This window comes from Tauraco erythrolophus, chromosome 19 (assembly GCF_009769465.1).
Source record: "Tauraco erythrolophus isolate bTauEry1 chromosome 19, bTauEry1.pri, whole genome shotgun sequence".
Taxonomy (NCBI): Eukaryota; Metazoa; Chordata; class Aves; order Musophagiformes; family Musophagidae; genus Tauraco; species Tauraco erythrolophus.
The window spans coordinates 11,858,335-11,876,841 of NC_141483.1; the positions used below are offsets into that span (position 1 = coordinate 11,858,335).

Sequence of the window (18,507 nt, forward strand, 5' to 3'; positions counted from 1 at the left end):
GCACAATTACTGGGGGCCTGGTTTAGGTACCTGCCTTGAAATGAACCATACCTGGAAGCACTGACCCTGAAACGCAGGCAGGCCAGACCCAGGCATTTCCCACTGCAGGCACCCAAATGCCTCTTCCAGCGTAGCCAGATGATTCCCACTCAAAAGAGCTGAGTACACACTGTGGCAAATCCAATTTCACACCAGTATATCGCTATGGTATAGAATTAATATCTGCCCCAAGAAAAGTGGTGAAATACAGAGAAGACAAAAATACCCTATCTCTCATGTTACATCCTTTTTGGAAGGCTCTTGAAGTTATTTTCTCCTACAACGTGTTGGTCAGCAGGGAGTTGCACGGTGTTGTTCACTGAATAAAGAACAGTTTTCATTACTAAGGCATTCACAGTCAACATGTTCCATACTCATCATTATCATTTTTATTTTTAAAAAAAATTATTATCCACTTTTCCTTTATGGCAAGGCTTGGGAGTGACAGATGATCCATCAGCTTATCTGCTGATTTTTAATGACAGCATTTTGCATTCATTATTCCCTACTTAAATCACTCTTTTTAAAAGAGGAATAACTTATTTCCTCCTCTTGTCACTAGAGAAATTACACGGTACACCATTAAGGAGAGTGCTTGTCTAACAAAAAGATACACCAGTCACAGATTTAGAAAACCAGCATGGACGAAAATTGCCTAAGAGGAAGAGTGAAAATAGGAACCTGTTATCTCCAAATACCTCCACTATCCACTCTGCTGAGGTCAATAACTTCTAGAGTTAAATCTCTGCACCGAAAACTCCCAAGAGAAAAGACTGAATAACTCTTTTTGATTGTGCAATGCTGAGCGTTCCCTTGGCTAAAGAGCTAAAATGTGTTGAGCATGTGGGTGATGCAAGGTAGTCACCTCGGCTGCCAGTAACGGGGGCATTTGCTCAGGGGAGTCTGGCAGTCTCAGTCTCATCCCAGCAGTTGCAGGAGCACTGTGAAATAAGGTTCCAGAAAGAGTGCAACACTGTTGGTCCTGCTAACGCAGACCAGCCCAGTACAGCCTTAGCAAACATCAGGGAGGATCTGGGTTTGCCAGTCCTCAGCTCAAGGCTGCTCACAATGTAGGCACAGGCTTAGAAGAACCAAAAAACGCAGCACCTAGGCAGCACTTGCAGAAGAAAGACCCCTAACAACAAGGCTCTTCATGAGACTTTTAAGCATCATGTCTCGCCAAGCTTTTGACCCCAGTGAGCCCAAGAATTTCTGAAGAATCAAAACCTATTCATTAATTATACCTATAAAAAAGGGAATTTTTGCAAGATCAAGCTATTGGCAGTTGGTTTTAAGGAAAGCTTTTTACTAAAGGTTTAGCGATTTGCCTTAATGACTGCAATATTTCACAGCAAACCCCTTAACAAGTATCTCGGGAAAATCCACACAGACCAAATTGCACAGACAGAACAAACACAGCTAGCTTTTAAGTACCCGTGTGCAAGTTCCCAAAGGCAGTATGTCCAAGTTTATAATAAAACGATGTCCTACATTTTCAGCCAGGAGACAAGGGGGACATAACTCTTCTTCCATTATAGGCCAAGTGAGACAAGCTGGTAAACAGTCCCAATGGAAGCTGTTCCCTCTAACAGGGAAGCTGCTGTGGTCAAACATGCTCCCCGGTATTTTGCCTCTTGCCAGAGAGCTTTCCTAATTACCAGTGCTCTCTGGAAGGTCTGTTTTATCTCTGGCCTTTCTGTGCTGGCACAAACTGCCCTCTGGACTGGTACAACCGCTACATGGTCATTCTTCAGACACCCAGAGGAACAGGGATCTTGCAAAAATGCCCCAAGTCTTGGTTTACAGATTCATTACCCTAATGAATGTACAAAGGCTTTTGGCTTAACTCTGACTCAACGTTCTTCTCAAGGAAACAGTGAGGTCTAAAAGAAACAAATAAAAATCATATGCTGACACTGATAGAAGCATCAGCCAATTTTTACTTTTTCATTTTAAGAGAGTTTAGAACTTTTAAAGTTATAAACGCAGGTGAGGAATATGAATGGCAAAATGAGTGAAAAATTCTAACTAAAGCAAAAAATAATTTATGCAAAGTTAATGCAGGGATGTTTTATAACGTATTTGGCACAGAGGCACAGAGGATTCAAATAAATCAAAGTAACAAACTTCATATTTGCCTGTCTAGCAACAGCACCTCCTTACAATAAAATGAGTTTAAATTCTGGCTAAATGCCTAATAAATGAGCTGTTAGCTTTTGTACTTTAATGCACTGGCTGTTAAGTAAGCAAGTCAACACTTCTCAAATGGAATTCAAATGTGTGCAGTAGGCTCCGCTACAAGTCAAACTCATAAATTGGTAAAAGTGGGAATTAAACATACCTCAACTACCAGCTCCCCGATTTCACATTCATTCAATAATCTTTTCCAGTCCTATTATATCAAAGAACAATCCAATGATGGTACTAAATCTGTGCATAGTTGCCAAAAATAAATTCCTTAGCAACACTTCTGAAACACTCGGAAAGGTTTTTGTGCTACAGAAGATCTTCGTTTCCGATTTCATAGAAAATATTTCCACAATATTTTCAGGTGTGACACACTGACGCTTCTCATTATATATAACATGGCTTACCATCAAGATTTATGTTTTCCACATCTTGCTGTCTCTAATTGCTGACTTTGAGTACCTCCTTTATCATTATATGTGGCATCAACAGAACCAAGGTAGGTACTTAAAACCAAGTATGTACTTGAGTAGCACCCTACATAAAGGTGCTCTTTTGAATCTAGCCTTAAGTTTGCGAAAAGAATAGTTTTTTTTAACTGGGACTATATGAGTAAGTACAATATTTACAGAAGAATCAGGTAATGCATTTGTGGCATCATAGTTTCAATCATGTTTTCTCCTTCCTTCTGTAATCTCCATAAGGCTCACTGAAATGCTCCCATCAGTAAGGCGGGATATCTAAAGGCGCTACCCAAATAGCTAAATATGTGCAGACTCCACGTTTATAAGATGAACTGTGACTAAGAATTGTGTTTCCTGGATGTTCAGACCAGCATACACCTAAGAAAAGGCTTCTTCAAGTCTAAGTTATCAAGGGAGCAAAAAAAAAAGTGACTGAATTATAGAAACAAAACCCAAAAATCCAACACACATTCACCTTTGTTCCTTGAGTCAGAACATCTGTTACGAGAGTGGTGAGTTCAGCAGCCATGCTTATCCAGGCTTTACCACTAGTCTTAAGTTATCAATTAAGCACAGCTGGGATGTGCATACACATCTCTGTAAAACTTCAGAAATTTTCCAGAATTGCACAGATTTTTGTCATGGACCTCCTGTGGTAACTCACGTGCAATGATGCACATGACCGTTAAAACATACTGCATAGGAAACAAGACAGTAAACCAGTAGACTGAAGAGACTGAAGAAACCAGAGAAGCCCACTGACTCTTGAATATGTCATTGCTCCCTTTGCCATCCAATATGGAAAAAGCTTGCAAGCACCAATGGATGAATAACTATTTGAACAGTCATTCACTCCTCAGCATGCATTTGAAATTTGCTCCCAGCCTCCCTGCTATATTCTTGCAGTCCTAATTATGCAGACTACCCTACCCTGAAATTAAACTTTCCCAACTGTTACATCAATATTAAGACTCACATCTAGGAATGATATACCTAAAACGAACCTAATTAGGTCAAATTAAAAAACAAGACTCATTTCAGAATGATTGGGCTCATCTTTCAAAAGAAATGTCACTCAGAATAGGCTTTGGATCAGGTTCTGTGGACCACACTTGTGAAGAGTTTATTAAAGCGACTTCTTCACAAGTTTGCTGTTGAATCAAGGAAGAGACCAAAGGATCAGGGAGTTCCAATGATTTTTTTTTTTCTGCTTTTTAACCCCACATTATATTCAAAAGCAAAATCATGTATTAACAAATGGCTTCCATTTTCCTTATACCACCTAAACTGCCATTACAGAAAAAGGAGATAGAATTTAAGCCCTTTCAATTTTTAAGCTAAAACTTTGCCTGTCAATCCACTTCTAGAAGTAGGAACCAGCCTTCTAGGAGAAAGTCTTCAGCTACAAACACAGCTGACAAACAATTGTCTGATCTATCAAGCAAATTGACCAAGGAATCAGAAGTTGCTTTTTTTGAGCCAAAGATCAAAACTAGGCATGAACGTAACCAGGTGGTCAAACTTTTATGTTCCTTTTCTCATGATAAATCTGCTATTTGTCATAATTTTCTTCCCCTTGCCACAAAAAAGGTAGAGGACAGGATGCAAGAAGGGACTTGCTATTTCTCAGCACACAGCCTTCTACATGTAAGGAATTTTCTCTTTTTCTCAGTCTGAGTCTTTTAATTCCTCAGGCCCTTGCTCACCAAGATATGCTACACATAGCCCAAGTTACATCATACGTACCCTGTACAAAGACAGTTTGCAATCAGAGGCTATTCTACCTAGTAGAGCAGGTAGAAATATTTTTGAGGCATAATCAAACCTTCTAGCAAATGCAACCTCCGTAAGACAAAAAAATATTTTTCCAATTCACTGTATGCCAATTAAATAAACTGTCAGAAGAAATTTTCTGCATATTTCTCTGGATTTGCACAAAGTTTTCTACTAGTTTGGCAAGAGATCTTTCTCAAATGGTAATTTTCTAAGTCATTTTTATGCCTCTGTTTGCGTTGTATCGTCTTACTCCACTGAATACAGGTGAATACTATTGAGTGCTTCCAACAAGGCTTTCCTCATTTTCCAAATTTTCAAGACAACAGTATGTTTACTTTGTTGAGATTTCCTGCTGCACTGTGCAACAGGTTTTTCCAACTACCAAAGGTATATTTGTTCAAAAAGATATCCTTGGTACCATATCAGCACAGCAAGGATGGAACACGGAGAATCACTAAGTCATTACCTTCTTGTCCTGGTGAACTGGGGCCAGGAAGCAATTATCTGGACTACTAGTCAGTAATCCCTCTGACCCATCTCGACTGGAGTCTTTACCAGAGCAGCAGTGAGCCTAACCAAGAAAGAGGAAGAAACAGCCAACCGATAAAGCTGGCTGGCCAGGAGAGATTTCATGTGGTTACCAGGCTATTACGCTCCCAACAGGAGACGGAGAGACAATTTCATTGTTCTTGGCCTTGAATTGAGGGGAAAAGAAAAAGAAAAAGAAAAAGAAAAAGAAAAAAAAAAAATGATTTAAAGAAAAAAAAAAATCCCTCCAGAAATGACACTTTTCTATTTGATCCTAGAACCACAGCTTTCTACAGCAAGTTGTCCCTCCTACCACTGTTAATTTGTCTATTATTTTTTATGTCCTCTCTAAGCTACGGTGAGATGTCACTGCTTTTATCTTACAGAAACATTTCCAAGTAGGCTTGGGTTTTTTTCTACGAAAAGGCATACGTGTAAAGAATAAAGGTTAGTTAAAATTCTTACAACTCAGGTTTTCTTTGTGACTCTATTGAATCATTTACGTTTGAAAATGTGTGTGGATGCTTCTCACTGGAACACTCTTTACACAAAGCAGAACAGACTCCATCACTCATAATAGAGGTCACAACCTTAAAACTGGTGCATTAAAGATAAAATCCTCTTCATCAATGGCTCAAGAGACAGTGCTGTCTCGGGGTCTGGCCAAAGGCCAGCGAATGAACTCCTGCAGGATCTATGGGCCAGGCACACTCTACATTCAAAGCACATTTCCTTGCCCGTGACACCTCCGACCTAAGGAAAGCGGCAAGTGCATAAGAATAGGAGGGAAACACCCAAGCCAGTACACTGCACCACACAGTCTGCGACTTCTACCCGCACCCTAAGCTCCTCTATTTTTTATTTCAAAACCTTCCTTTACAAAGTAGCTGAAGCATGGCTTCGTGGAAGCATGGCTTTCAGAAAGGAAAGACGCCCTACGGAAGTCAGACTACTTCATGTGCCTTAGACCAGCCTGGCAGAGGGGGACAGCCATCAGCTTTCCCTTGCCCATCTCCCCAGCTTTTTTTCCTCAGCTCTTCTCTTTCCTTTCCTGTCTGCTGTACACATCTCTTTGCATTTCTGTGCTCCCTCTGCTGCTCTTGCTCACTTTAGTGCTATGTGAACTTCATGGCACCCAGCCCACTGCCTTTGCATGGGTCTAAAATAAGACAGAGCAAGGCTGTCTGTCTGTACCAGCTACTGCTCTTTTGTGTGAAGCTACACACACGATTGATCTTCTGTCAGCCAACTGTTGTTGCTGATGGCACTTTACATGCTCAGTGTCCTGGGGCCAAGCAAGTTCCTTTGGCAATAAAGGCCCCAGTGTTTCCCTGCAGCTCCTGGTGCTTTCCCCAGCGCGGTTAACAGCACACTGCTGTGTGCTACAGCAGGCTGCAGCCACCCATCTTTACCAGTTTATTTATCTTATAGAAGCAACCAAACTGCTCATTCCAGCTTCAGCATGCCCCGTGCTGTACCGACCGTGAGCACAGACACTCCAGACACAACCCAGCTGCATCCTGAGGAAGGCCAAGTCGCTGCAGTAAATGAGCCCAACCACCAACCAGGACCGCAGCGGGCTCTGTTTTAGGGACAGTGGGAATCTCTGCACCACGCTGCCATTTCTCAACAGCATATGAGCTTGGAGGCAACACAGGACCCAAGCATGTCATTCTGGAGCAGAGTGGTGGGGAATTCTGTGCACAAGCACCTCTGAAAAGCTGTGAGAGCGAGCTCAAACCTGGCAGAGCCAGTGCCGATACGGCCAGGAAGCCTCACAGCATCCAGGCAGCGAGTTTGTTATTGCCCTCGGTGAAGTGGGGACTGGAATACATAGTGGGAAAAGTGGTATTTCCCACAATAAAAGGATAAGGGTCTCAAAGCTGCCTGACTGTCAAAGCAAGGAGGGAGGGGGGAGAACACCAGCTCTTATTTTCGAGACATATCCACAGCTTTAAAAACGAAACCAGATGATACAATATCTGTGCTCCGTTGATCATCAGCTCCAATAACACATATTTACTTTAAATAAATGTATGCACATATCTTAACTGGCAGCCAACTTCACATCTTCCTTTTGAGTGATATTTCTGGTTCAAAGAGTATTCCCAAGCACAGAAAAAGAAGTTAATTGTTTTAAAATAGGCGGATCTATTTGCATACCTATAAATATATGAAATCACTGCTTTTCCTGATTTAAAGATCATTTGAGTTATTTATTTATATTTAAGTTATTTGAATTCAGTGAACACCTCTTCAAATGGTAAAGAAATGGAATGATCATTGTAGAATCTTAATTTTTTATTCAAGTTTAAAGATAGATGATGTCAAATGCCAGACAGCTGAGCTGGTCGGCATCAATTTAAAAAAATATAAATTTCCAGGCAACTGAACAAATACTTCTGAGGACACTTGAAAAAAATTCCTCTGAAGATTTCACCCTCCCTGCTTCTGCATTCTGAGTCTCCCTCATGCAAGTTTAATTTATGCAGTGATGGATATCCTGAGAGATAGAAGCTGTATTATAGACATGGAGATAAAATAATCCCTAATAACACTATACTCAGCACTGCAGGTAAAATCAATTTCATTAACTTTGCTAGTTAGCATAAATATTAACTTTGCCAGTTAGCATAAATACAACCTTTCTGATTGAACTACTAGTTTGTCAGTAGACTCTCCTCACCTGGGTAATAATCCAATACAATTTAATGACAGTTTTTCTGAGTAAGGAAAATTATCTCTTCATATACTCCCTTTCAAAGCAGAGTTGCAACTCTCTGGCCTAAGTTTTTGTGTTTGTGCCATCTTGTCTCTCCTGAACCAGGAGGTGACCAGGCCAGGTCACCTGGCCAGGTAAAGTTTTTGTTCTTCAGCTTTCCAGCAAGGAGACATCAAGCACCATGAAATATGTCATGCTGTGGGCCCTTTCAAATGAGACCGTGGAAACTCAGCTCCTGCTCGCTGATGATTTGAAATAACCTAATCCTATAAAATGCTAAGTCACTCTGGCAAAGTTCCTGAAATCCCATTCTTCTGGATATCAGCATTGAGTTATGAGGTACCATAGCTTGCCAAAGACATACCATGCTCTCAGGGCATCTTTTCAAGCCCTCTTGCCCTAGTCCTACTGCAGCCTAATTTGCAGCATGTTCCTGAGATGCTTTCAGAGAACTCTAAGGTGCAAAGGACAGAAGAATTGCAAATCCATCTTTTGGCAAATACAGTGGAAAAAGCCTGCATGGTCTTTATAAAAATCAGATCAGTTTTCAGAAAACCATGACGGATTTGTGTCTGGTAGACCCTCAAATTTTGGTCTTGTATTTCTAAGGAATTTTTTGCAATAACTCAACATATAACCCTACACCACAGGGTAAGGTCTCAGTCCTTCACAAATACAGCTGTTCTGCATGGGAGGCTGAAAGCACTCGATTTTTATCAGCCCTGACTTCCTCTACTCCTTGCAAGATGCACTCCGCACTCGATGCAGAAATCCATAAAGACCCTTTCCTGTTGAATAGAAGTTCTGGGTCCCAGCTGCAGACATAATGCAAGACTATTTGAGCTAGAAGTAGAAACTGCATCTTTTTGAAACAAAACACACTGCTCCTTCAACTAACCCTACCAAAATGAGATTCACGGAGTTCTGCCCCAAGGAGAGAACACCAGGGAGAATACGCAGATGGCAACAATCAATCTCCTCGCTCAATGAGCTACCAAAAAAGTCCTTTGAGATGGCAGCAATAAGGGCAAAGCAAGACTCCACACAGATCAGAAGAGATGTGTGCATACATACTTGCGTGTGTATATTTAAAATAAATCTCTTCTTTTTATGCTCTTTGTTCAACTACAATGTCAAAAAGAGGTTTTAAATACAAGCTTATGGGACTACTAAAGAGGCAAATTTATGAATGTATTCCTAACAAAACACACTCTGGAAAGCTTTAATCTATGAATTGTGACAACCTTGGACAAAATGGATTTTTAATAGAATATAATGTAAACTGCCTGAAACATTGCGATAAGGAATTTTTTTTTTAAGTAATGCACAGAAAAGGCATGATGCACTCTGCATGAAAGGAGGAAAGGTCTTAATTTAAAGCATTTTAATGAACACTCAATTTGTGTAGGGAAATGTGAGAAATGGAGATGAAAACTCATGATAACGATAACACTGCAGAGGGGAGAAGGAGAAAGATTAGAAAAGTAAGCAAATTTGAAAAGGCTCCAGCCGATAACGCCGGCTAAAAGGAATGCAGCCTGGATTACGAACATGTCACAGTCCCAAGCCACTGTTCTCCTTGCAGGCAGTGTCTGTCGGTGGCTCTTATCAGAGCTGCACACTGGGGAAGAACGAGCAACCAAAGTGCCAAGCAGTGGAGAACAGACCTCTCTCTCTGAGCTAAGGGCAACGAGGAGAGTCAGAGATTTTGGCGAATGCAGCTGTGACTTGCTGGAGTTTCTCACTTTCACGGAACCTCCCGGAGCTGTGCCAGCCCAGCCGGCTTGCAGGGCTGCTGGGGGAATTTCCGCCCCCTCGCAAAGCCCAAAGGAGGTTGCAAAACCATCAAACTCGGCCATCTCTTTCTCAAAGAAAACTAGCCAGGCTCAGAGGCTCAGTCCTGGCTTACCCAGTTCTCTACCAGCAGCGTCACGCTGGGCAAGCCAGCAGAACTGAAATTACTTCCAAGACAGAAAAAGCTGCCTCCCCCGAGGTAGATACGATTCTGTTTACTAATAGCTTCTGCTCTGCAATGAAAGAGATTGATCCTGCACTCTCACTCATACATAAACTGCCTTTAATGAAGCTCCTTGAATTACTAAAAGGAGGAACAGATGAATCAGTTCTTATGACAGTTTTGCCACATTGACCTTAACAGAAGCGAGTTCGTGTTTCTGCTCATTTAAACGAAGCAGCAGAACCCACCCATAAACACTTAACATTCTTCAAAAGAAACAAGAGGGCCACCATTATGACCAAAAAGGCAAATTAAAGTAAAGATCAAAGTTAAATATTTACTCTAAGCACTACAATATTTGCAAATCTGGAAACGATCTTTCAGCAGTTTCTATTTGCATGCTTTAATTAATCCAAAAATATTAAACTAATCTCACAAAGGAAAGGGTCAAAGTATTAATTAACTTGAGATTCATTGGTTTTGTGCAATTTAACAGTTCAACACAAAGCAAAAATCAGTTTTAATAAAAACTAAGTTACTGTGACAGGTATAATTTCATGGATTAGCGAAACCACGTACAAGGCAGTAAGTTTCAGTGTTCGTCCTATTTTCTGTCAAACTTTAAAAACAGTTGTTTCATTTCAACAGAGAGATTCCTCTGTAACACCAAATGATCTTAAGTTTTCTTTTCACCTCAGCATTTCACTCTCAAATTGGTGGCTTTCCACCTTGCTCTGAACAGAACAGAGGTCACAGTTGTTTTAAGCAAAAAACCTGACTGCAACGTTCAGCAGAGAACAGACACTGCACAACCACCCCGAGCTAATTCAGGGTGAGATGTCACTGCTGGAGCCATCATGTGTCACCGCGCAGCTCCACAACAAGCGTGATGGTTCCCCCCTGCGCCAGCGTCTCTGCTGGCTGAGCTCTCTCCACACCAAAGGGATTCGCTGGCTTCTTTAGCAGCTTTTGGAGGAACTGGGAAATCTTGCTGAAAGACAAAGGATTTGGAGCGTACAGTGCCAAATCCAGCTGCCAGAGCGCTGCTTTATCGGTGCAGTAGCCCATGATACCCTAGCAAAATAAGGATGGACGGTGGCTTGAATTTCCTACCTCACAACCTCCGAATTGTAACTGTGACAAATGTCCTTAGGACACAGGAGGGGAATGATTCCCACAGCTTTTTTGGCAAATGTGGAGGGAGTGCATGGAAGAGCTACTGAACTGAACGGTTTGCCTGGCGTTTCGTGCCAGAAACCTCTGTAGCACTTAACCAGAGACACCGAGCGGGGAATCATCTCCTCTCACCTCACCCCTTCACAACGCAAATGTCTGCGTCCCACTCAGTCGCCTCCACTCTGCATCTTTACTGAAGGGAAACAGGCACTTTTCCCTTTCACTATTCATCAGGCTGGTTTACACATCCAAGAGGACTCGCACCTTAGCAGTGCCTATTCATCCCTGTTGCCAAAAAGCAAACCCATGGACAAATAGCTTTCACCTCGACACTTGCATTGCAGGTACCCACAGCTAGATGGGATTCATTTGTTCCTCAAATACAGCCTCAGAAACTAAACAGAGCAGAAATTGTCTTTGCACTCCAAACCTCTGGCAACAATCTTCCTAGGTCGAAATGAATACTAACAACCATTTTTCTCCCTTACAGGAGCTTTCAGAAAAAGATGGATGAAAGAGACTCCTCAAATAAAAATTTTTACATAAAGTTTTGTGGTTTCCTAATTATGATACAATTTCAAGCTAAATTTATGCGAATGTACTTTAAGTGTAGAGTAACAGCATGATAATGGAGAGAAATTGCTTGTACTGTAAAATACATAATTCTGACTAACAACGTAAATTTCTCATTACCTTTGATATAGCTTGTGGGAGCATTACCAAAACAAACGTACACAGCATTCAGAAACAGTTCGTAGACACTCATAGGTGTTTTGCAGCAATAACGAATAACACTTAATAGCTATTACTTTCATAGCTTTTCAAATAAAGACGACAGCATTGTCCTATATTGCTCTCAATTATTCTTCACATTTCTCTATTTTAATCCATTTCTTTCTGCTGGCTCTTTGGCAAGAGGAATTCTCCCGCTGCCCTGAAGGTGCACAAAAAGCAAATGTGAGCCAGGACTAGTTGGCTGCCTCCGGTTTAATTAGATCATCTACTTCCAAAGCTCAGAAATGAAACAAAAGGAAAAAAGCTCTCATCAGATCACCTATAGCTTCCCCAAAGAGGCTGACGAGGAAAAAATACTGCTATTAAAAGAGCAATATGACTCATCAGGGAAGCTATTGTACGTCTCTCGGCATTTGAGCAAGGGTTAATGCACAAAAGCACTTACCTGCTCTCTGCGCTTGGGTCGTTGTGCACACAGGTGATTGTGGCGGTGGTCCTCGCGCTGTCCGTCTCTTCTTGAACCCCCCACTGGTCTGCATCACTGACTCTGATGTCCATGATCTTCACACCTGGGGCTGTCCTAATTCTGTTGGGGAACAACAGGGATCGCTTTAGTTACAGATCTCCTACAAATAAATCCAGAGAGGTAAACAAGGAAGATGAAAGGAAACATTCCCTCTTCCATTAGTAATAGACTGGTACATGGCAACTGTAAGTCACTCTGCTTTAAAAACATAAAACAGGTCCAATCACTTTAAAGAGATGAAGTACGAGTTTCATTATGTGCAAAGCCAGTTAATTTTCAGCTCGAACAATGTGGAGAGAATAAGAATGCTTTCTGCTTCAGTGGCACCAGTTTGATATAAATGAAACAGATGTGACTAAGCATAAGTTGATTTAATTTGTTGTGTCTGTCCTGCAGTTTAAGATGGAGAATCAGAGCACTGTGATATAAAATACATCCTCCTGCTTGCAAACCTTTGGGAGCAAGGTGCCTTTTAATATTAGGGCGATCTGCATGGAAAAAATATGTTTCACTGCTCAAAGACCATAATGCAGAAAGGAGAGAGAAGGAATACATTGTCCTAGATCCGAGACTGAGGATGAAAATAATTATGCCGTTGTACTGGGATCTATCAAGCTGGGCATGTCAAACTCGTGCTTCTGAAAATAACATGATGCTGACATGGAAAAACCTTGATTAGCTAGGCATGGATAGAGTCTGAAAGCAGTTCGGTAGTTGGTAAATGTCACCATTTTTTGACTTAAAAAAAATTTGCTTGGAGATAAATAAAAAAGTCCATGCTCCAGTGGGGCTCAGTGTTAGGAACAGATTGCCAAGAAATAGGAAACAAACTGCTTTTAATAGCAGGGACTTCATTTGTGCAGCTTGACTCCTGAAACAAGCCTGGGATTTCGACAGGAGTGCTGCAAACATGCCTGGAGAACAATCAGGCAGAAAGCAACTGCTGTAGCGCCACGTTCACCACTACTGTGACTTAATTAATTAAAAGCAAAGCCAAGAGGGACCTCTTAGTTGTATGGTGGAATGAAACAGCACTGCTGAGACCTGAAGCGTTACTTAACAGTGAATTGTGATGGATTTGCCCCGATGCCTCATGGCCCCTTGGTGCTCACGTTACACTCTTGGGAATTTCCGGTAAGTTATAGCTGAGTTCATGGGTTTGCATCGAAGTAACTTCAAGACTCAATGGGTGGTCTTTTCCTCTGAGAAGGAATTCATTCATCCTGCTTTTTTGATATCCTTAGTTTTGCCTGTAAGGCTTTGCTGAGTTAGTGGGCCAAATTCATGCCTGGCATAGCCAATCTGATGAAAAACATTTTCTGTAAGGAGAGCATTTTACTTGATATTTTTCTAATTGGCTCCTTTACGTTTCTCCACAGACATTCCTATCTCCAAACAACATGCCTTAATGCTTATGTGCCCCTTTCCTATCCTCTCCTCTCCTTTTTTCAGAGGAATATTCATTTATTCTGTAGTAATTACACTGGGCCAAATCCTACCTTGTCTACCTGCAAGACACCTACATGGCTTCATTTCAGACTCACTTGTAATTTACACGAGAGAGAGAATTAGGCCTTCAGCAACAGATTAAATAATTTTTTTCATTAGATTTAGCCAGCCACTCTTCCAAAAAAATCATTAGGGCCTGAGAAAAAAAAATCCACACCACTGTTTAAATTTTCTCTTTCCTAGCTAAAATTATGTTTTTTAACAAATTTACCTCCCTACCACCCCCTCAATTTCCCATGTTTTTTCTCAACAACATGTCCGGAAACCTCTAAACAAACTTTCCGCCCAAGTCAAAGGCCTGGTTAATTAAAGGTTAACTGAAGGGCAGGAGACGCTGAGGGGGGACGCAGGACAGCTGGATTTCACCCATGATTTCAGGATTCATCAGCCTTTTTCCATCTGTCAGAAGTTTGTTATGCCCTCCTACACAGCTTTTGCACTACAGATATCTTCACTCTGCAGCATTTACTTTCTTCTACTCTGATCCAAATCTAGCACGTTGTTTTACCCCAGCGAGGACGAAAAGCAACATGGCACAATTCCCTGTCACACCTGAGCAGGCTTTAACCATGCAGGACCCCTGTGAGCTCCCTTCTTCACAGAAGCTGAAGCTGCTGCTCCTCTTTACGTCCATCAGTGGTGCCCCGCACAGCGTCGGGGTAAGGATGCAAGAACCTCAAATATCCACATCAATCTACACACCCAGCTGTTCCAACCTCTCCAGACACGCTGCACCCCAACACCCTGGCTTCCCTCTTGGGCCCACCCCTTAGCTGTGTCTTCCTCCCTCAGCCAGGGAGCTTTGCGATTTCTTCTCTTGTGTCTGAATACAGCTAGGAGATGCTTTTTGCCTGTCTGGACAGCGGATGAGGCTCTCCTGATGCCTGTCCTGTTGGCTCACCGTTTGGCTTCTGCTTCAGGGCACTGTCCCTTAACAGGAGACCTTCTGGTTTTTGGCAATGCTGCCTTGTTGACTGTGCCTACAGCTTTCGCTTGCTGCATATCCACTGTCTTGCTGGGTTAGCTTCAAGTGAACATCACATACTCTGCTTCCCAGCTACATTATCCAAAAACGTCTCAGAACGCTGCATTTTAGGAAAATTTCCAGTCTAATCCCCTTCAATGCATCTGCTCTGGTGGGCTGAGACAAGATGTCATTTTGCATTTTTGGATATCAGTAGAGCCAGGAAGGTTGAAAGAAGGAAGAAACTGAATTCAGCTTCTCACTTAGGAAAAGTCAAGAAATTCAAATTAAACCAGCCTACATATGGGAGGTTTGAGCCTACTATTCTTCAAATAAGTGATTCATATCTTTAAATCTGCCCCCAAACTCCACAGGCACAGAAATTGTTGTAAGCGTTGGGGACTGAGGCTTTGAAAAAGAGCAAGAAACTCCTACCAGGGCTGACATTAACTGGAGAAAGGATGCTGAATGGCTAGTGTGTGAGCCCAGGTGCTGGGTTTATTGCCCTGCTCTGTGCCAGGCTTCAATTATAAGCTTGGGTGGATCATTTAGTTTTCTTATACCTCCCCTCCCCACACATAAAATACTGGGATGTGTAGCTCCTCCAACTCCAATGGAGATGTAAGAAAAAATAGAGTTGCTTGAGAAAAATCTGCTGTCCTTTAAATTTACCTTTTACAAAAATCTGCCATCTCTGGACTTGAAGTAACTGTTACCACAAAGACAGGTTAATTCCTTTTTTATAAAGACAATTGTGAAATGAAAGAAGAACAAAAAAAAAAAAAGAACAAAACGTGAGACTCAATTGGAAATTCGGCAAATTTCATTTCCGTGAAACACTTGCTTTCTGAAAAGCAGAACTTTCAGACAGAAAACTATCCTGTTATAAAACACTTGCCCACCCTTAAAACATTACAACTTCTGTGGCATTTTGGTAATGCAATTAGCAGAGATGTAAATGCGACAGGGCGATACTGAATGAGCGCACCAGAAGTTGGATGGCAACAGGGTCCCCACGTTTCGGGCTGCACCCACAGCCTGTGTATCTCAAATGAGGTGATCACTATTTATTCATGATACTCTCTTCATTAGGGGTGGCGGAGTTCCAGCAGAAACGTGACATCCTCAAAAACTGCCTTTTGTGACACTTATGCCCATAAGATCTTAAGAGGAGGTTGGTGGGCAGGGAGGAGGGGGAGTATCAAATCTATCCAGAACAGGGAACTGCTTCACAAGTGAATTTAGCCCTCTTCCCCAGCTATAAAAGCAGGATAGCGGAAGCTACTTTCAATTTAGCCTGCACAATACATTTGGTATCCCTGGCAGTGTTTTCTCCCTGAGCAGTGTGTCCTCCATTTACTGTGAAATACAAAGATGGAAACATGATAGACTGAATGGAGCGGGCACGCCGAAGCGTCCCCAGCCTGCCAACTTGGAACGACCAGGAACTATTTTAAAATGCAATCCCAGCCTTAAACGTATGCGGCCCCATGAATCCAGCCGCTCTAAACCTCTTCTCCCAGTTATTACAGCAGAAGGAAAGGAGAAGGTACAAGTAATCACCAGGGCTGGAAAGTAACTTGAGGGCTGCAAGAGGGATTTGAGCAGCCGAGCACTTAGCGGAAGCGGAGCAGGGACTTCCACTGCCTCCCAGTCAATTAACTGCAAAATCTGAAAGGTAAATGCTTGCTCACAAGACACCCCCAGCAACACTCCCAGCAGCAGTAATTGGGAAGTAAAATCATGGCAAAAGGAACTTTAAAATAGAAACAGAAGGAAAAGATATTTAGGAAATAAAACAGGAATGTGCTTACAGCAGATGGAAAATGTTCAAAATGAAGAGAAAAAAAGACTTTTTCAGAGCTATTTTAGAAATCCTGTATCTCCCCCCTACCCCATTATGGAGGAAAACATGATCTGAGCTAAATTCACTCTCAATGACATACTAATAATAAGTTATGAAAACAAATTTCATTTGCAACTTCCAACCATTTCTGTATTCAGCCCTCCAACACGCATTTTTAGCCCAATTAAAAATAAAATCATTATCCTTCCCCTACAGGAAATCCAAGCTGTAGGCCAGTTTAGTTAACTTGTCTAAAATTATACTGTCTCTGCAGAGCCAGAATGAGGGTCAATACCTCCTGATTCCCAGGCTCACACTTCAGCTAGACACCCCTTCCCATCTTTGAGACCAAACCACAGCAGAGCTGAGTAATTCTGAGCCCTCACAGAGCATTTTACATATTTGAAGAATTGCACCAACAGCAAGCAATTAGTTCTGAATGAGGTCCCCGAGGAGTTTCTAGTTAAAACACATGTGTTTTAAGATACATTAAGCCAAGCACTATAAATTAAAATAATCACTGAATTCAGATGTAAGATCTGAGGACTTTTGGGATGTGGGTGAGATGGGCAGTGTTTCTATATAGGAAGGAACAGAAGCATCCCTGTATAGGAGGAGGAAGCAAGTGGAGTTTGCTGAGAGATAAAATGAGAAGAAGGTATGTGATTCATAGTTGCCACATCCAAGCGCGTTCCATGGCATTTAGGAAGGAGGCACAGACAGTCAGGAGTTCATTGGTGTGAGCATACAAAAGCAAAACTGTTTGGGAAACACAATTATTGCAGATGGAGGGCTGAGATCAGAGCTTCCCCCAAGAGAGGCACCATCCCTCTCTTTTGTGTCTCCCTAAGCTCCCTGGCCAAAATTCTCTATGGGTAATCCAGAAATATGAGGAAAATGGGGTGACACAAAGTTACCCAGAAAACACTTGGCAGAACCATCAATTACACCTAGAGCTGCCAAGCAACATTTTGGTATCTTCACCATAAAGGCACCCAGCTCTCCTGCTCCTGCTGTAGACCCACTAATAACAGACAGTGTGTCCTGCAAAGTCCATGTGCCAGACCAGCCTGTGGCCAAACATGCTTTCTGCTGCTGTGGGCTTGCAGGATGTGTGCAATGAGAGTGCTCCACCCAGCAAATATGCATCCTGCACAGCCTCACCTCTTCTTATGGAAGTCAGATTTACAGCAGCTCGGGGGATCAGGCCCTAAATCTTCACAAGTTAAGCAAGTGTTTATTTTCTAAAGTATTTCTCCAAGAACTTTACGTCTTTGTTCCTTTATATTTTAAAAGACTTGTCACCGATTTATGTTCAAACTACTTCCCCATCAAATTCTCCTTAAAATAGCAATGCTAGGCCAGCTGTGTTTGTTTCTATGATTCCGTAGAAAGGAACTGTAAGTAAGGCTATTTTTTAAGTATGCAAAATACACATCAAAATACACAAAGATCCTGCAATAAACCAAGCTCTCTCCAAAAGGTCGCAAGTGTAGAAGCACAAAGAATAAGTTGCTTTATCACAAAGTAAAACAAGCAGCCCGCAAAGCCCTGCGGAGCAGTGTAGGTAGCTGGCAGGCAGGTGGCAATGTGAAACAGAGGGCAACTGCAATGCATCAAACAAAAGGAAACCCCAAGAAAAAGGGTTTGAGTAATGGTACCAGGAGGTGTTAACACTGAAACAAGGTGGGACCTCCCAATGGGACAAAAAAAAAATGTTTGCCCTTGAGAATAAAGAGAGCTCGATAATTAGAGATAGAAGCAGCCACTTCCAAAGTCAACTGGAGTTTTACTTAAGATTTGACCTCTTCATTTTCACCCATGCTAAAAACTGCTGTGACTGCCCTCTCATTGCAAGTGCATAATTGGCAGAAATTTGTTTTCAAAACCAGGCATGGAGCTGCTGTGCCCTGCCTGCCTTGGCCCCATTTCCCCCTGAAACGCCCCTTCACTGCAGGGCCAAAGCTTTCTCAGCCGCTGCTCACCCCATGGAAATGCCCTTTCTGCATCTCGTGTCCTCAGCACTCGCTCACCTTTACACTGTACTGGGAAATCTGCCTTTCCCTCCCTCACGTACA

The 18,507-nt window shown here is 42.1% G+C and overlaps 1 protein-coding gene across 2 annotated transcripts in view; it reads right to left on the reverse strand.

The window, feature by feature from the left end:
- TMEM132B (transmembrane protein 132B) overlaps window positions 1-18,507 on the reverse strand; it is a 247,000-nt gene that overhangs the window by 126,289 nt on the left and 102,204 nt on the right. For both annotated transcript variants that reach the window (XM_086623473.1, XM_086623474.1), the window contains exon 3: window positions 12,030-12,170. In XM_086623473.1, the coding sequence (XP_086479599.1) occupies window positions 12,030-12,170 (141 nt within the window). The remainder of the gene's footprint in view (window positions 1-12,029; window positions 12,171-18,507) is intronic.